At 42.5% G+C, this 19,360-nt stretch overlaps 1 protein-coding gene across 2 annotated transcripts in view; it reads left to right on the forward strand.

The window, feature by feature from the left end:
- Positions 1–15,802, forward strand: part of ADGRF1 (adhesion G protein-coupled receptor F1) — a 49,832-nt gene extending 34,030 nt beyond the window's left edge. The window contains exons 12-15 of one of the 2 annotated variants that reach the window (XM_066359252.1): positions 665–706; positions 1,715–1,774; positions 6,379–6,445; positions 15,292–15,802. In XM_066359252.1, the coding sequence (XP_066215349.1) occupies positions 665–706; positions 1,715–1,774; positions 6,379–6,445; positions 15,292–15,344 (222 nt within the window). In that variant the 3' untranslated portion in view covers positions 15,345–15,802. Of the gene's footprint in view, positions 1–664; positions 707–1,714; positions 1,775–6,378; positions 6,446–8,193; positions 8,684–15,291 lie in introns of those variants that run through there. The other variant, XM_066359251.1, reaches the window with a different exon arrangement.
- Positions 15,803–19,360: the final 3,558 nt, after the last annotated feature.

Raw genomic sequence — 19,360 nt, forward strand, 5'->3', positions numbered from 1 at the left:
CTGGTTCTTCACCCACATCAGCATAGCAGGGGACGTTTAGGTGGTGACCATGAAGGCAAACATGGACAGCACGCACCTAATGGTGACAAGTTCAGGTAGAGGGCAGGCCCGTGGTGATACGCTGTCGGAACAGGCACAACCGAGGGTGCTGACTGGGAGGAGGTTTTCAAGTTCAGGTGAGCCTTTGCCAAGGATTCCCCAAGGACGGGACTGGATGGGAAGGGGGGCCTGGCAGAGGTCAACTTCCTCCACTTGGCCTTAGGGTTGGGCCTTGGTGCCTCTGCCCTGGCAGCCACTCAGTAAGTGTTTACTTAATGCTCCTCCTGAAGAAAGGCTAAGATATAGAAGCAAATGGAATTGATTTGTTTGGGGTTTAGGATGACACCAATGGGAAAAGGAAGGTCCACACGCACTTGCAATGCTACTCACTCAGTAATTTATTTATGTATACATTTGATAAAAGCTTTTTTTGAGTGCTTTGTCTCACGTCAGGCATTGGGGAGGTCACACGGTATCCTTGCCTTCAAGGAACCCACAGTCTCGTAGGGAGACAGACAAGAAAACAGCTTCAGCGTCGGGTGATAGAATAGAATAGCATTCCATATAAATGTTTTCTTTTCTGGAAAAAGATAAGACATGTGATTTATTCTATTTTTTTTTTCAGGGTTTTTTCATCTTATGTTTCGGAATGCTCTTGGATAGTAAAGTAGGTGTATTTATTTCTCTCTTTCTCCCCTAACCCAGGCATCTAACCCTTCCCCTTCAGTTCTGAGGCCCCTACTCATATAGAAGAGGCTAGATTATGGGTAGTATTTTGGTAATAATCCTATAATTTTACAAAAGGCAAGCTCAGTCAGGAGACAAAGGACCTAAACACTGACTGCTGATAATAAGCTATCTAGAACTAACTGCAACCTGCAATGTGACGATATAGAAAGAGAAGAAAAAGTGTTTTTTTTTCTTTTAATTTTTGTGCTTTATATTATGGTTTGGCAATAATTAAAAGCAAAGGTACTTTCCTTAGGGGTGAATTCCCTGTTGTTCCTTTAATTTATCCATTTATTTAGAATATACTGACTGATATATCTACTTTCATGTTTCTAGAGTTTTATATAGAGAGAGTAAATAGCTTCTAAAATTAACTAAAATTCTTATAAAAGAATGGCCAATGTAAGTAAAAGATTATAGAAAAAAATTTAAATGAATTGATGATTTTCCCCAAGCATTGAGCAATTTTGTTGAGAGAGGTCAAAGCAACAAGCTAATAGATGTAAGCTTTGTTTTTAATAAGAATACAAGAATATTTTATAATTAGCACAATTGTTGGACATGCACAAAACCCCTGATTACAAAGAAGCAATTTGTTGTTCTCGATTGGCCTAAATAATCCTCTCATTTGTACAAATCACATGGTTAGGAAACTCTTCACTTCAAAGATGAACTTCCATTTAGCAATTATTGCCAATTACTAATGTCTGGGATCTGAATTATTATGGCTTTCGGTGCTGTTGCTCTTTGTTTGATTCTAGGTTGGTTTGTAAGTAAATAAAAATAATAAAAGAAGATCAGTCCTCTCATCCAATACCCGTGCCTATAGTCTATTAGCTTCCAGGAAACACTAATATTAAATAACAGTTGCAATCTGCAGTTTTGTTCTTGACTCACTTATGTATGTTTGTATCTGTATCTCAGTGTTTCTTCGTTGCCCTTACAGCTGCGGCAATTGCTGTTCAGCAAGTTGTCTCCTTTAAGCTCTCTGAAGCAACCATCAAAGGTAATTATCTCACACTGTCATGCATTCAGGGCACAAAGTTCCGGTTTTCCTTTTTATGCAACCCCATAGAAAGACCACTTTTATGTAAGCCCCTTGAGTTTCTGTCACCATTATGTTCTGGTTATCTGTCGCAGTGCCTGCACAGGGTCAATACTCATTAAAGAGTTGAGTGACAGAGAGAATGAATGAATGAATGAATGAATGAAGAAATGAATGAATGAGAAGCCATGGAAGGCTTCAAGAACTCTCAGGCATCCAGGTGTGTGGATGCCATAGGAGCAAATACCTGTGAACAATCTCAGTTGTTTTAGTCTGACTTGCCTCCCAATAGCTAGAGTTGGTATGGCCCTTTTCTCTGCCTGACTTTTGGGCTCTTCTATCGACCATTTTTCCTTCCCCAGAAAACTAAGAGGTGAAGTCTTGACTAACTTCTAATATATAAAATGCAGTTTCTAAATTTTCTTTCTTAAGCTCATGTACTTTCATCCATATTTTGTATTTTTGACATTAATTTACACTTTTGTCTCTCAGCAAAAACACTGAGGGCCCTTCAGAAAGGTTTCTAAAGTAGAGATATCTGAGTTTGATAAAAGTCTACTGACCTAAGTGCATGAAAACCTACATGGAAGTTGAGAGATTTTTTTTTTTTTTTTTTTACAAGGGACAATATAACCTTTTGAAATAAAAAATAGTGAGGAAATTAACCCCTGACATTAAATTTTTTTCTCTGAGTTTGCATTTCATAGTAGATAGAGGGTGCTGCTATAAATTATGGATTGGTGGGCCACGAGCCAACTGATTTGTCCTGCATTTCTTTTCCTTTTATTTACTAATTGTTATTATTATTATTGTTATTATTATATATTTTTAATTCATTTTTTCCTTTTAATTGAATTTATTGGGGTGATACTGCTTAACAAAATTTTACAGGTTTCAGGTGCCCAATGTTACAACCCATCACCTGTATACTGTATTGTGTGTTATTTTTAAATTAAAAACAATTGGTTAATAACATTATATAGGTTTAATGTGGAAAATTCTATATTATCTTTGTATTGCATTGTGTGCCCACCACCCAAAGGGGGTGATGGAGGGAGACTGGACTTTGGGTGGTGTGCCCTGTATTTCTGACTCAACAACCAACCGTCAGAGTGATCTTAGGAAAGTCACTTGGTGCTTTTTGGTTTCAATGTCCTCAATTGTTAAAATTGAGTGTTGGATTAGTTACTCAAGGCAAAAGTTCTAACATTTTGTGATTTTGAGTTTATGTCTTGAAGAATTTAAATCCCTTCAAACAGAAAATACGAAGCTAATAAATAATTCACTACTCTTGCAGCCCTGTCTGGGTAGCTCAGTTGGTCAGAGCACCGTCCCAGTATGCCAAGGTTGCGTGTTGGATCCCGGGTCAGGGCACGTACAGGAATCAACCAATGATTGCGTAAATAAGTGAAAGAACAAATAGATGTTTCTTTCTTTTGCTTAAATCAGCCAATAGAAATTTTTTTAAAAAGAATCATTCAGTACTCTTAAGAAAAGGAGGAAGCTGCAGCATATGTGGCCGCATTAAAGAAAAGCCTAACTTTAAATTGAATCAAGACCATCTTCACCCTACAAAGCAGGAGGTCAGAATTTTTCTCATTTGAAAAGCCAAAGAGGGGAAAGCACCCAAAAGTAAAACAAATCAAACAAAAGCAAAGATGCCTGACAGCGTCTTTTCTCCCTGTTTCTAACATGGTGTTGACACTTTCCAGAAGCCTGAGTGGTCAGTAAGGGGGAACTGCATTTTCAAACCAAGTGATAAAAATGGGATTTTGTTTTCTGGTTAGGTGGTTCATTTGCTTTAAAACAGAAGTACACATGGGAGAAGAAAAGATGAGTCGTCGTCATTTCCTGAGGGAGTTGGAATGAACAAGCAGGAACCCAGGTTACAGTGGCTGAGGAGTGGAGGGAGAAGCAGGGGAGATAATTTAGGAGGACACACACCCCTGTCATGGTCTCTCTCGTGAGAGCGAGGGTGGTAACAGAGGCAGATGCGGGACCAGGAGTGACAGGGTGGAGCTGAGTTGCTGGGATGTGAGCAAGTCCACATGTTGGAAGGGAGGAGCCAGCAAAGAGAAGGTCTGAAAACAAATGAGAGAGGGAGGGTAATTGACAGAAGAGGGTTCCTGGGAAGTCAGGACCAGTGTCTGGGCAGCAGATGGAGGGATCAGCCTCTTCCCCGGACACAGGAAGTTTCTGGCTGGTGCAGACAGAGTAACGTGTGCAGACTGAGGAATGATGTAGGACAATTCAGAACTGATACTTATTTTTTTAAAGTAAGAGACAAGGTTACCCACTGAACAGTGGGCAAAGGGGTGGTCTTGAAAAGAGCAGTGAACATGTGGATAGTTGGCTGGAGGCAATGGAAGTAGAAGCCAACTGTATTCTCAGCAAACATCACCCCTCAAGCCCCCATTCCTCTGTGGGGACCCACGATGAGGTTCCTCTCAAAACTTCTCCCTGCTGAGGGCTCAAGATACCTCTAGGGTCCTTCCATTGTTGCTAGTTACATTCTCTACAACTCTGGACCGAGAGGCAGATGCTAGTGACTGCTCCGGTCTCCCCCTTAACAGACAAAGGGTTTACTTATTCTCAGTTCTGATGATTCAGGTCCTTCTTTCAAGCAACAGCTTAAACGCTTGAAATGGCACATGCCTAAAAGGCTGCTTCCCCCAGACCATGGAGAGTCCTTGAGTGGGTTATAATCTAAGCCACTGCTCTCCAAATGGGGCAGGATGTAGTTTAAACTGCAATGATCATGACCTTAGAATTTTTCTGTCAGATTATAGTCATATATGTTTATGAACTCTGAATTCCAGAAAATCAATTCTTTGATTTGGAACTTTCAGACATCCCTTATTCTTACCTCTATGGTTACTATTATTATTTTTAAAGATTTTATTTATTTATTTATTTATTTAAGAAAACAGAGAAAGAAAAGAAGGGAGGGAAGAGCAGAAAGCATTAACTCATAGTTGCCTCTTGTATGTGCCTTGATCGGGCAAGACCACGGTTTCAAACCAGGGACCTCAGTGTTCCAGATTGATGCTCTAACCACTGTGCAACCTCAGGTCAGGCTGATAATTATTTTTTTTCGGAGCTCAATGTGGAGTAACCATTTTTATATTTCCAGGAAAATGAGGAGACTGTCTCTGGGCTACCCACTGCATAAAATAAGGGCCATTTCTCCTCTTTTGATTTAGCTTCCTCATGACATGAACTATAGTAAGAAGTGGAACTTATTCCTTTCGATATCTGTGGTGTCTGAAACAGTGTCTGGCACAGTCCTGGCTGGGTGGCTCAGTAGATAGAGCATTGTCCTGGTGCACTGAGGTCGTGGGTTCCATCCCTGGTCAGGGCACATGTGAGAAGCAACCACTGAGTGCACAACTAAATGGAAGAACTAAGTGGAACGAGTTGATACCTTTCTCTCTCTCCCCCTTCTCTTTCTCTCTCTCAAATCAATGGGAAAATATTTTTTTAATAAAATAAATAAGTAAAATAAAATAATGTCTGGCACAAAACAGCACTCAATATAAAGTGTTAAATTAATGAATGACTTAATTAATATGTGGGAGAAGGACATAAAGGACCTTAACACTTTTACCTTTCCCAGTAAGTGCATGCTGTTGATTTTAAATATTTTAGTTCGATAATGTAGTTAAAAAGTTTTAGATTTTGTTTAGCTTCTGCACCAATGACTAAAGTATCCTTCACAAAGGAATTGAGTATTAAGAGAAGGCAGAAGGCCCTGGCCGGTTGGCTCAACGGTAGAACGTTGGCCTGGCGTGTGGGGGACCCGGGTTCGATTCCCGGTCAGGGCACATAGGAAAAGTGCCCATTTGCTTCTCCACCCCCCCCCTTCCTCTCTGTCTCTCTCTTCCCCTCCCGTAGCCAAGGCTCCATTGGGGCAAAGATGGCCCGGGCGCTGGGGATGGCTCCTTGGCCTCTGCCCCAGGTGCTAGAGTGGCTCTGGTTGCGGCAGAGCGACGCCCAGGAGGGGCAGAGCATCTCCTCCTGGTGGGCAGAGCGTCGCCCCTGGTGGACATGCCGGGTGGATCCCGGTCGGGCGCATGCGGGAGTCTGTCTGACTGTCTCTCCCCATTTCCAGCTTCAGAAAAATACAAAAAAAAAAAAAAAAAAAACAAAAAGAAAGAGAAGGCAGAATAAAGCAAAGCTTTACTGGAGATTATTTCTACTAGAAATTCTGTATTGTTTGTCCTCCCTTGGTTCCTCTTATGAGAAATGTGTGTACCAAGAAATGTCAGCACGGGTGTGAAAAAGGATAGTATCTCCTTGAGAATTGTTGTTCTAGTTCATTGTTAAAAGACGTAAAAATAAACAGGAATGCAAGATATCCTTAAAAACAGCTTCTTAGGCAATCTAAATTGATTAAGGCAGAAGGAAGAATGAGGAAGTAAGCACTCTTTAATTCCTTGAAAGGAGACTAGCGCACTATGGAGATAGGAGAAAGGATTTTTAATGACGCCAAGAGGTCAGGAAATGCACACCATTACCGAAAGAGCACTATTAATGTCTAAATGACTTGTTTTTCTTTTGTGCAGCAAAACTCATCAGAATTATCTGCCAAACCCAAATTCGCCAAGTCTTTTGACCCATTGCATCACAAAGGTGAGTGACAATAGAGCCAAGGGTATGAAAGGTCGGAAGAGAGACTCTGACCTCACCATCTAAGGAAGACTCAGCGCCAACTTTTTAAAGGATTCATATGGGAAGCGTGAGAGTATCAGCTGGTTACTGTGCTCAAGGATGACACATTAATGTTGGGGATTTGATGCTCATGGCGATCAGCGAGTACCACTTTCAATCCCATCACAAATCACCGGCACTTTTTCTAATTAGACATTATATTGTATAAATCTCTGACATTGGTCATTGAGGCCACGGGGTGAGGGAGTGTGTTTAGACTAACATCAATTGTGTCCTTATTACAGAGTCACTCTTTTTTGTGCCAGCTGCTGAGCACTGGGTATGGGCCAGGTGCTTGTGTCCTAGTGTTGAGCATATCCTCTTCCGTAAAGTGTTCCTGGGAAAGGAAGGGCTGCCATTTTCTCTCAGGGAGAGAGCACTGTCCTCTCTGCCCATGACATGCCTTGTTTCTATGCTCATATACTGGCTGTTGCTAATGTCAGTGAAATTCAGCTACCAGAAGAGTGATGTTTAAGCAAGGCAGATAGTTGCAGTATTCCTGGAGGAGAAGGTTGCATGCAGCATGGAGGGTGAGGAAGAGACATTGCATTACAAGTTAAATTGAAGTCATACTTAAGGGTTGTATTTCAGGTCCTGGCGGGTTAGCGCTGTTAGTTAGAGCATTGTTCCTATTTGCCAAGAGTGTGGGTTCAATCCCCTCTCAGAGCACGTACAAGAATCAATTAATGAATGCATAAGTAAATGGAACAACAAATTGATGTCTCTCTTTTTCTCTCTCCCTCTCTCTAAAATCAATAAAAATGAAGAGCTCCATTTCATGTTATATTACATGAATACTTTATTAAGTTAGGAAAACAGGCAATTCATTTTAGATACTGATCAAAATTATTTAAATTCCAGATGAAGTTCAAGTGTGTGAACTTGAAAAAGCACTTCCCTCCCAAAATGTTTAACGTGCTCATCCGGAAGCCCTGGGTCGGGCTATCGCTGCCACCAACCAGCTAGTTCAGTGCCTTTTTTACAAACTGTTTTGGATTTTGTTCCTCATCAGTAAAATGAAAACAAAATAAAATGAAATGAAACAAAGGAAGAGATCGCTAAGGTTTCTTCCAGCAATAACATTCTGTGATCTCAAATCTACTTTATCTCATTTCCCAGCATAGCTGAAAAAATATGGTGCTTCTCTCTTTCTCTTTTTTTTTAGCGAGAGAGAGACAGAGAGAGAGACAGAGAAACAGGAAGGAGAGAGATGAGAAAGAAGCATCAGTTATTCGTTGCGGTACCTTAGTTGTTCATTGATTGTTTTCTCATATGTTCCTTGACCAGGGTTGCTACAGCAGAGCAAGTGACCCCTTGCTCAAGCCAGTGACCTTTGGGCTTAAGCCAGTGACCATGGGGTCATGTCTATGATCCTACTCTCAAGCCAGAGACCTTGAGGTTTTGAACCTGGGTCCTCTGCGTCCCAGTCTGATGCTCTATTCACTGCGCCACCGCCTGGTCAGGCAGTGCTTCTCTTCTTAAATCAGGGCTGACAAACGCAAGTCCATGTCTCTGCCACTAGTGAAAGCTATTCCTGTCCAGATCTTTCCCTGCTGTCTTCCTAAAACTGTCCCGATTTGTGAGGTATTGCATAGGCTTATTTTCATTGTGGTTTCATGCTTGATTCCAATAAAGTAACTAGAATTCTACTCCTTTTATTCCCCTTCTAGGCACTTATGAATTTTCTCATACTGGAGAATCCTCACACGACATCGTGCTAACTCAGTTTTTATCAATTGAATAAGGCTGGGAAGTATAAAATCAAGAAAATTTTTTTTTAGAGCAACATGACATTTAGAGCTAAATGTCAGTGAAAAAATTAGCTCAATATTAGATGAGATTTTCTGATTTAAAAGTCAGAATAAAAGATGGAGGTTTCAGTGGCCCTACCCCTGCCCTCTTTATCCTTAGTTAAACGGAAAGATTGACGTTCCCATGGTTTGATTCAATGGAATTGCGACGTAAATGTAGAAGAATAAGTTTGGTTGGAAGCTATGTCAGCTGTATTAGCCTCCCACTGCCACAAACTATGGTCTCTTTTTTCATAATTCACATGGCATTTTCAATCATCTGAACTGGAGTAAGAAAACTTCATGAAATCGCCTTAGATAAATTGATGGACCGCATTCACTTTTTTTTTTTTTTTTTTTATCAAAAAGTCATTGCTATATATTTCCTAAGAAAAAAGTCATTTCCCTCCCAAATTTTCCAGTTATCTCATGCTTATTTTTGCTTTTTAGGTTCAGTTACTTAACTTTGAAAGTTAATCCAAAATAAAATGAAAACTTCCACTTCATATTTAATGCATATTTTTCAGTTTACAAGGCACTGTCATCTGGTCCCCAATCCAGGGACGTATGGTGAGCTGGCAGACCTAGCACAGATTGAGGAAATGCAGGCTTGGAGAGGCGAAGAGATTTGCCGAAGATGATAAGACCAATAAAAGGCTACTGGGGACTTGTAGGACTTTTGGTTCCTAGTACATGTCTATAGCCCCATAATAGCTTTGAAAATTCCCTGCAATCCTAAGCCGGCTTTATGAGGTTATACACAAGGTTCATCACTCCCAGAATGCTCTCTGTGTAAGCGGGAGAGAGAGGGCGAGTTTGGTTGTCAGCCTCAGGGGAGATAACCCTAAAACATCCTGGATATTTTCACAATACATTGTAGGTACTTTATGGAAGTTATTAATATGTATAGCCAGTGCCACTTTTGGGTGAAAGACAGCAGCAGCAGGTGGATATACCCCGTGTGAAGTGACATTTTCTTCTGTACTTCCATCCCTTGGGGCTCCCCTGATTGTCAGCCCCATTACAGCACCCAGAAGAGCCGAGGCCTTTCATTCCTCCATGTTTCCAGAGTCTCCTAGAGATTGCACTTGATTTCCCTCAACAATAATTGTGATGATGAGGAGGAGGGGGGTGGTGGCGGTGGTAGTGGTGTGATGGTGATGGTGATGACGATGGTGGTAAGAAGTTAAAAGGGAACCAACATTTATAGAGTGCTCACTATGTACCAGGCAGTATTCTAAATGCCTTGCCTATATTAACTCAATCTGAACAATAATGTTAGTGTACAGCTGCAGGAACTAAGCACAGAGAGGGTAAATAATGCAAGGTGGGCACGGTGGACAGGAAATTGTTGTATGGGGATAATGATCGCTGTGGAGTTTCAATAAGAAGACGGTTTGATAAGTCAGGCTGGAAGAAAATGGCATTGTTTATTTAATTGTAATTAGAACCCTAGACCAGGGGTCCCCAAACTACGGCCCGCGGGCCGCATACAGTCCCCTCAGGCCATTTATCCGGCCCCCGCCGCACTTCCAGAAGGGGCACCTCTTTCATTGGTGGTCAGTGAGAGGAGCACATTGACCATCTCATTAGCCAAAAGCAGGCCCATAGTTCCCATTGAAATACTGGTCAGTTTGTTGATTTAAATTTACTTGTTCTTTATTTTAAATATTGTATTTGTTCCCGTTTTGTTTTTTTACTTTAAAATAAGATGTGCAGTGTGCATAGGGATTTGTTCATAGTTTTTTTATAGTCCGGCCCTCCAACAGTCTGAGGGACAGTGCACTGGCCCCCTGTGTAAAAAGTTTGGGGACCCCTGCCCTAGACTCTGGTCTGTAAGGGATCTCTGGCCTCACAAAGACACTATTTTTGCATGTAGGCCTGATGTCCGAAATCTCAGCAGCCTGTGATTACACAATGAAGTCATGGCCACATTTAAGGGCTATCTGCAGTAGGATATTAGTCATCTTGGGTTGCCGTAACAGAATACCACAGACTGCGCAGTTTAAACAGAAATTTATCGTATTAGCTCTGGAGGTTAGACATCCAAGATCAAGGTGCTTTTAGGGTAGTTTTTTTGTGAGACTGCACATCCAGTCTCACAGACAGTCATCCTCTTGCTATGTCCTCACACAGCTTCTTCTCTGTTACAGTAGAGCTTTCTGGCATCTCTTTCTCTTCTTATAAGGACACCAATTCTATAAGATTAGGGCCTCACCCTCATGATTTCATTTAGCCTTAATTACCTCCCTAATGGCACTATCTCCAAATATAGTCACATTAAAGGTTAGGGCTTCAATATTCCAATCTTGCAGAGACACAATCCTATCCACAAGCAGCTAGAATGCACACTTACCTGTTTGACTGGAATTAGGGTCTTTCAGCATGTCTTCCCAGTTGTTTCTTGAAGACTCCAAGGGAATGGTGAAGGACAGTCTCACAGGTGGAGTGACCACAGTTTTCCAGGGCTACTGCATATGGCCACATGGACTGTGCCATTCAAACACTCTGAGTCTACAGTAAGTAGTTCGTGCCCTTCAAAGCAACTGTGCAAGCTAGAAAACAGTGGGGGATGCCTTCAAAATATTGTCAAGAAATGGTTGCCACCTAGAAAAAATTAAGTGTGAGGAAGAAAAAAGATATTTTCAGCCCTGGCTGAGTAGTTCAGTTGGTTAGAACACTGTCCTGACATGCCAAGGTTGTGGGTCTGACCATCAGTCAGGGCGCATGCAAGAATCAACCAATGAATGCATAAGTAAGTGGCACAGCAAATCAATGTTTGTCCTCTTTCTCCGTTTCCTTCTCTAAAATTAATCAACAAATAAACAATTTTTAAAAAGATATTTTTACACTGAAGTTCTTGATAAAATTTTCTCCAATGCTTTCTTTCTCCAAATATTTTTTGGGGGGGAGGGAACTGAAAAAAATGTGGCAATAACCCAGAAAGAGGAAGACTTGGGTCCCCTCAAAAGAGATGCAACAGCAGAGAGAGCTGAGGGAACCCCCAGGGTGCAGGCAAGAGAAGCGACTCCCCAGACAACAGCTGTGGGGCAGGTCCAGACTGGACCTGCAGGGGTGCCATTCAAACTGTGGGGCAGGTCCAGACTGGACCTGCAGGGGTGCCATTCAAACTGTGGGGCAGGTCCAGACTGGACCTGCAGGGGAGGGTGCGCCAGAAGACGAAAACGATCGGATTCGTAATGTATTTGAGTGTTGTTTAAAGAACTTTACATATCTGGGGTTGGGTAGGGGATGAATTTTTTATAATAACACAGAAATTCAAGAAATTAAAAAAATAAAAAAGTATTATATGTACAAAGAAAATATATAGAAAAGGAAAAGCAATGAAACATACTACCTAGCTCAGCTATGAAGGGGGTGTACAGCACACCAATAATGTAAAATGATTGCGATGTAACAGAAAGATAACGATATAAGTCTATCGGGAAGGTGGACAATAGGAAGTATATTTTGAGGGATGGCAAAAAAGGTATAAATCTTCATTCTTTGTTTTAGGAAATCAATAAAAACCGAGAGGCCAAAGACAGCATTATAATGATGTTGTTTAGAAATACAGAAAAATAGACCAAAAGAATAAACTAAGTCAGTTAAAAGAGATTATCTGTAAGAAGTAGAAAATTATAGAATTATTTGACACTTGAAATCATATCCATGTAACTGTGGCTAAATATAAATAAATGTTTGTGTCTGTGTATGCATGTGTGTGTGCACATATAGGTATAAATTGGGGAAAACATGGATATCTTATATTTGGAAGTCCCCTTGATTCATTTCCTTGAACTTGGAGGCCACAGTGCTCTCTAAGCTTACGTGGTTTTGGTTAGCTGCTTCAGGTCTTTGAGATGTCTATGAAACCTCCAATTTGAGATGTCACGGACCAGTGGTCCCCAACCTTTTTTGGGCCACGGACTGGTTTAATGTCAGAAAATATTTTTACGGACCGGCCTTTAGGGTGGCATGGATAAATGTATCATATGACCAAGACAAGCATCAAGAGTGAGTCTTAGACGGATGTAACAGAGGGAATCTGGTCATTTTTTAAAAATAAAACATCATTCAGACTTAAATATAAATAAAACGGAAATAATGTAAGTTATTTATTCTTTCTCTGTGGACCGGTACCAAATGGCCCACGGACTGGTACTGGTCCATGGCCCGGGGGTTGGGGACCACTGACGTAGACCACTGTATATGCTAATCTATTGGTCAAGGGAAAATCTAGGCTAGAGATACTCAGGGTCATCATACTTGTAACAATAGAATATGACAAAAGTGATGGGATATCACTCCCTTGATTACCTTATATAATACTCTGTCTTAAAGGCAGGCTGGAATAAGAGACTCTCCTTGTTGGCTTAATGACATAAGTGGCCATATCAGAGAATCCCGTGTGACAGGGAAGGGTAGGTGACCTTGAGGGTATCAGGTAGTCTCTAACTAACAGTCAGCAGAAATCCAAGGTTCTCAATCCCACAACTGGAATGAAAACAATTCTGCCAACAACCTGAGTGAGATGTAAGTAGATGCTTCTCCAGGTGAACTTCTAGATGATGCTTAAAGCTATGGGACTAGATATTGCACAGTAGACACAAGGAGAGAGGTAAGGACGTCCAAGCACTGCGCCAGGGTACCGCATCTTCACGAGGCAAGGAGAGGAGGAGGGTCCAGTAAAGGGAAGGACAAGGAGCAGCTTGTGAAGTACAAAGGAACCAGGAGAACGTGCAGGCCCTGGAGCTAAGCAGAGCATAGCAACTGGGTTACATACCGCTGAGAGTCAGGGAAGATAGAGTACCTGACTGGCCCATCTCTATTTGAAACGTGAAGATCTTTGATATATAAATGTAATAGGCACTCAGAGTAAGAAATCTCACTGTTGGAACGTTTCACAATAGAGTGGAATCATGTTTAGCCTGTGCCTGGCCTTTTATCAACCAGCTCTTCTGGATCTGAAACTAGCTATTGTTAAAAAGATTAATTTCAAGTTTTTCTCATGCTTCCAGAACAAATAAAGGGACTGAAAAATAGTCATTCAGTAGCACTTGAATGTTTTTCAGACTGATGCAGATTTCTATAAAATCTTCAAATCTATATTCTGCTAAAGAATTATATATATATAACTTTTTATTGAACTTGTAAGGGTGACACTGGTTAAAAAAATAAAAAAATATATACTGGTTTCAGGTGCACAGTTCTATAATATCATCTGTACACTGTATTGTGTGTTCACCGCCCCAGGTCAAGTCTCCCTCCATCCCCATTTCTTCCACCTTGACCCTCCTCCATTCCACCCTACCCCCTCCCCCTTGAAATCACCACACTTTGGTCTTTGTCCATGAGTTTTTTCTTCTTTTTTTCTTTTTTCTGAATTTCTCTGCTTCCCCCCTCCCATCCCGCCCACCCCAGACAGCTGTAGCCTGCTCTCCATCTAGGACTCTGTCTCTAGTTTGCTTGTTAGTTCATTTTGTTCATTAGATGTCACATATGAGTGAAATCATATGGTATTTGTCTCTTTCTGACTGGCTTATTTCACTTAGTATAATGCGCCCCAGGTCCATCCATGGGGTCGCAAAGGGTAAGATTTCCTTCTATTTATGGCCGAGTAGTATTCCATTGTGTAAATGTACCATGGCATTTTTACCCACTCATCTACTTATGGGCACCTGGGCTGCTTCCAAATCTTAGCTGTTGTAAATAACACTGCAGTAAACATGGCTATGCACATATTCTTTCAAATTAGTGTTTTGTGTTTCTTCAGATAGATCTGCAGAAGTGGAATTGCTGGGTCACCCGGCAGTTCCATTTTTAATTGTTTGAGGTAACTCCACACTGTTTCCCACCGTGGCTGCACCAATCTGCATTCCCACCAACACCAATAAAACCACAAACAACATGTGTTGGCGAGGATGTGGAGGAAAGGGCACCCTCTTACATGGAAAGCCAATTTCCCCTGTAAGAAGGCAGCAGGGCTGTGCTGTACTTACCTTGATCAAACTTCAGGGGGCAGACTCTGACCAAGAAATCAATCTTGGACAAATTGTTCAAAGCTTAAACACACCTGAGATCCACTCTGGTATTTGGGGGTTTGAAACACATTTTAATCCAGCGACTCTAATTAGGAACAATTTTCAATGTTCCTGCTGTGTTTTGTATATTAAAAAGATTAGGGAGTTAAGACCATAACAGCTCTGTTTCGGAACAGCAAACAATACCTCTGTTTTCCTTTCCTGGGTTTATGCCCAAGGGTGCAGGTCCCAGAGAAGGCTGTTTCTCAGCGAAGCAGGAATTAGCCCTGGTTGGTGTGGAAATTTCACCTGCTAGAAAACCAGTTAATTCAAGTATGTCGTGCAAAATGTATAGATGGAAACTTTCTGGGGTTTTTTTTTGTTTGTTTATTTGTTTTTACTTATTTCTTACCTTGGGGAGAAATACCTTGGCAAATTTTATACAATTCTGTCAGACACGAGCCACACTTTAGTGACTAAGTTGCCCAAACTCTTTAGAAACTCCATTTTGTATGCAAGGTCTTAAGGGTGGAAAGAACAATAACAACAAAAACAAAAACAAAACAACAAAAAAATGAATCAGGGACTGCATTCAGAGCAGAGACTGCGTGGATCCTCCAGGTAGTCAGGAAAGACTGGGGCTGCCTGAAGCTGGCTCGCCAGCCCTCGTCTCCCTGGGGGAGAGTCTTGTAGATCACGGATCACCACGCATTCTCCCAGACTTGGTCTGCAGTTCACCGGCTTGATCCTAACAGCGTGCTTGAATGGCCCCCCGTGGGGCCAGGGTGGAGGCTTCTGTCCCAGAGGGAGTACTGGGGAGGCCTGGCCTCCACGGGGCCTCGGTCCTGTCCCTGCTTTTTGGTTTCCCGTCAGCACAAGCACAGATGTGCGTTCATGAGATAAGTTCAGAGTCCCTTCCAGTCCTGGCTTTCTCTGATTCTGTATCTCTTCATAGGTAACACCCTGGGAGAAGAGAAATTTATCACCAAAGAGTGCCGGCCCAAGTAGGTTTGGCGGGACCTTATCTTGCTGGGAAGGAGTCCCAGATAACGTATTGCCAACAACTACATTGATGCCAACCAGAGGCGAGGCAACACCCCTTTTATTATAAATTCTGGCCTGATGCTCGAAGCCACAGCCGAGGAGCGCCCCGGTGTGATGTGTTGCCAAGGGATACACTGCTTTTGCGGATAAGATTGCCCGGTTCTCAGCTCTCAGCTGTGTCCTCCAGCGGGGCCTGGGCAAGGCAGCTGCAGATCCATGACCACACGAGCCGGGCACGGCCGAGGACAATGCTCCGCAGCGTGAAAGCTCCGCCTGGCGCTACTGATAGTGTGACTTTGTTTTCCTGGAGTCAGCTGGCCGTGGAAGCTGGACCCACCTGTCCTCTATTTCACCTGATTGTGGAAGATGTTCCGCAGCCCCTCTCCCTGTCAACTTAAAAAGAAATAAAAAAGAAGTTGTATCTGTGGAATCACGCCCAGAATGTATGTTGATGATTGTTTACGTATTAACGTCTGCGTAACAGGAAGGGCTCACATTCCGCTTTCCCTTAGACAAAGCAATGATTCTCGAAGGGTACGCCACATCCGGAACTGGCAGCACCAGCCTCTCCTGGAACTGGTTAGAAGTGCCAAGTCTTGGGCCCTACCCCAGACTTAAATCAGATATGAGGCCCAGGGACACCCATTATTAGCAAGCCCTCCAGGTGACTCTAATGATTTCAACCCAGGTGTCACAAGAATTTTTAAAACACGCAATACCAGACTATTCAATCTGGGGCACTGACCTCTTTTCTCTTAGACTGTCAAACAAAAAAAAATGACAACCGCCAACACAACAATAACTGTCTAGTGTGCATGAACCAAAATGATTCATATTTTTTTGGTGTCAGATCGGTAAAAAATATGTATTCTTGGGTGTGCCAGAAAAGCGTGGTCGTTTCTGTGTGCCCTGGCATGAAAGAGGTTAAGAGTGCTGCTCTAGAGCACGCTCTACTTTGGGAGCCAGTGACTCAGGGAACTCCGAGGGGGACCTTTCGGACTGAGGCTGGCGATTTGGATCGCAGGCTCGGGAGCCTCCCCTTGTGCAGGAGGGAACAGAGGGGTGGGAGCCAGGACCTTCTCCAGGTTCCTTTTCTATTCTCAACACTTCTGTGAGTCTCGGGAACTAAGGACGTCTGTGCGATGGTGTGAGCAGAGACGTGTCTAAAGCGGGGTGGTCGTGTTCTGGGCGGTGCGATAGAACTGTGAAAAGAAAGGGTTTGACGCCTGGCCCCCACACTTTCTAACTGTATGAAGTCGGTTACATTACCAAACCTTAGTCACTTCATCCATCAGCTAACTCCTTGCAAAGTCACTGTTAGGAGGACATTAGAGAAGTTTGAACATTCTTAGCATACTGCTTGGTATTGGGCAAGGGTCCTACAAATGGTGGTATTTGTTTGTTTTTTATTTATTCATTTTAGAGAGGAGAGGGACAGAGAGAGAGAGAGAGAGAGAGAGAGAGAGAGAGAAGTGGGGGAGGAGCTGGAAGCATCAACTCCCATATGTGCCTTGACCAGGCAAGCCCAGGGTTTCGAACCGGCACCTCAGCATTTCCAGGTCGACGCTTTATCCACTGCGCCACCACAGGTCAGGCTAAATGGTGGTATTCGTAATGTTAATAATGTAGCAATAATTCTATAGATCATTGTTACTGTCTCAAAGCAGTGAGTTTAGAGGAAAGATACAATCTCCAGGGACCACAGACAAGCGTTCAAATCTCAGTTCTGCTACTGAGCACTTGGGAGGGACGACCCTCCCTCCTTCGGTGTGTTGGGTGGGAGCGATGCCCACCCCCCCTTGCAGCATTACCGGAGGCTTAAATGGAGAAGTAAGTAAAGCGACTTGTTGAGTGCCTGAATACTATAGTCATTCAATACATTTTCTTCTTTTTCTCCTCTTTTTCCATGGGAAAATACACCCCAATTCTTAGGGGTATGAAGGTTGGTGTGCCAGGGATTTAATCAAGCAAAGTGTATTGGGGCATTCTATCCAGATGGCTTAGAAAAACACCTGTTAGAACAGGGGTCGGGAACCTATGGCTCACGAGCCAGATGTGGCTCTTTTGATGGCTGCATCTGGCTCACAGACAAATCTTTAATAAAAAAAAAATGACGTTAAAAATATAAAACATTCTCATGTATTACAATCCATTCATTTCCTACCGCTCATGTTCATGTCTGCGGGTGGCTGGAGCCAATCACAGCTGTCCTCCGGGACAACACCAAATTTTTATTGGATAATGCATAACGTACACGGGTCGTTGTATGGCTCTTATGGAATTACATTTAAAAATATGTGGCGTTCATGGCTCTCTCAGCCAAAAAGTTTCCCGACCCCTGTGTTAGAAGGTGAGGGCAAGGCTACAGCAGAGTGTGAAGGAGACGGGAACCCTTTGGAATGTTTCTCTTCCTTGTTCCTTATCCTAGAGAAAAGTGTAAGAACCCTTGACAAGCAGAAAGAAAAATAGCCCAGGCAAAAGAAGTTTTTAAAAGGAAGACTACTGCAGGGTAACAAAAAAAAAAGGAATTTCTAATTATTTTTCCTTATTGATATAAAACAGACTCTCAAGGGTGTCACAAAGCGTTACTGTAACTGCTGATTAGGGCATCTCCAACTGGATGGCACGCTCAGCCTCCTAAATTGCAACCCCTGTCCGGCCACTCTCGTCCTCTGCCTTCCGTTTGTTTGCTCTAAGGAAGAGCAGCCACCAGCCTGAGACGTCTTTTCCGGCCTCGCTTCCTTTCTCTGGCCCCGCCCACCCGGTCTGTGTACATTTCCTCATCCTGGCCCTGCAGGTGCTGGGAGGGGCTGTGGAGCGCAGTAATATACATTTGATTGAGTGTGTAAGGCAGCCAGAGTTTACACTGCAAGTATAAGCACAAGATATATGGGAAGCATGACTATGAGGTGGCGAGACTTACTCTTTGTTCCCCAAAAAGGAACTTTAAGATTTATTTATTTATTCATTTGAGGAAGTTGAGTATGGTGGCCAGGAGTATAGAATCTGGACCCAACAATTTGCATTACAGTTTTGACACTTAGCCTAATGTCCTTCCGGGAAAGTGATGGAGTCCCTCCAAGGCCACATTGAGGCAGTGACACTACCTGCCCACGGGGTTGTTATGAACATGAAATGAAATCGTGTATGGAGAAAAATTCCTAGGACATTGTAGGTGCTCAATATAGCTTAGTTATTTTCTTTCCACTTTCATTTTTTTATAGATATAAAAGTATATAAGATAGAAAATACAATAAAAATCCCTTTCCTTATTATACTTTTGCCTGCCCACTTTTTCCCCACAGACAAATAATCAGCATTAAACACTGGGAATACATCTTCTAAGACTTCGTCCTGCCATGTAAATGGGACCCACTTCATACACGTATGCATTCTCCCTTATAAACTTATAGTTGATGCTTCTTTCAAAAATTCACAAAAGAAGTTTGGCAACATTTTCTGAGACTGAACCAGGCATGAAATACAGAGGGAACTCATCTCAAAACTGTAGAGCATCACACTTAATTTCCAAAATAAAAGTCACTTGTTCTGCATGGCTACTTCTATACACACACACACACACACACACACACACAAATGGGTCTAAACAAATTTTATTTTCTCAAAGCATTCATGACCCTCTCAAAACTGCTGATAGTGTCATCATATCTGATATTCAGAAGATTGTGACGCGGCTCTGAACACTTCTCTTCTAGTTAGAAGAGAAGTGTTGATTCTGCACACACACATCTTTCTCCCCTAGCTCCCTGCCTGCTCAGTAATACCGTAAAGTCCCAAACCTCAGGGTTAACTCTGGGATTCCCACCTCAGTGTGGCCAATCAACCGAGCCTCATGAGCAAAAATACACAGTGGACTCAGGTACAGGCAATGAGCAACCTTGTTCAGAATCTGACCTTCTCTGCACCGTGGCAGGGGCCAGCAGCTTCTAGTGCCAAGAGGTAAGACTTCACTACTGACT

This window comes from Saccopteryx leptura, chromosome 1 (assembly GCF_036850995.1).
Source record: "Saccopteryx leptura isolate mSacLep1 chromosome 1, mSacLep1_pri_phased_curated, whole genome shotgun sequence".
Lineage (NCBI taxonomy): Eukaryota > Metazoa > Chordata > Mammalia > Chiroptera > Emballonuridae > Saccopteryx > Saccopteryx leptura.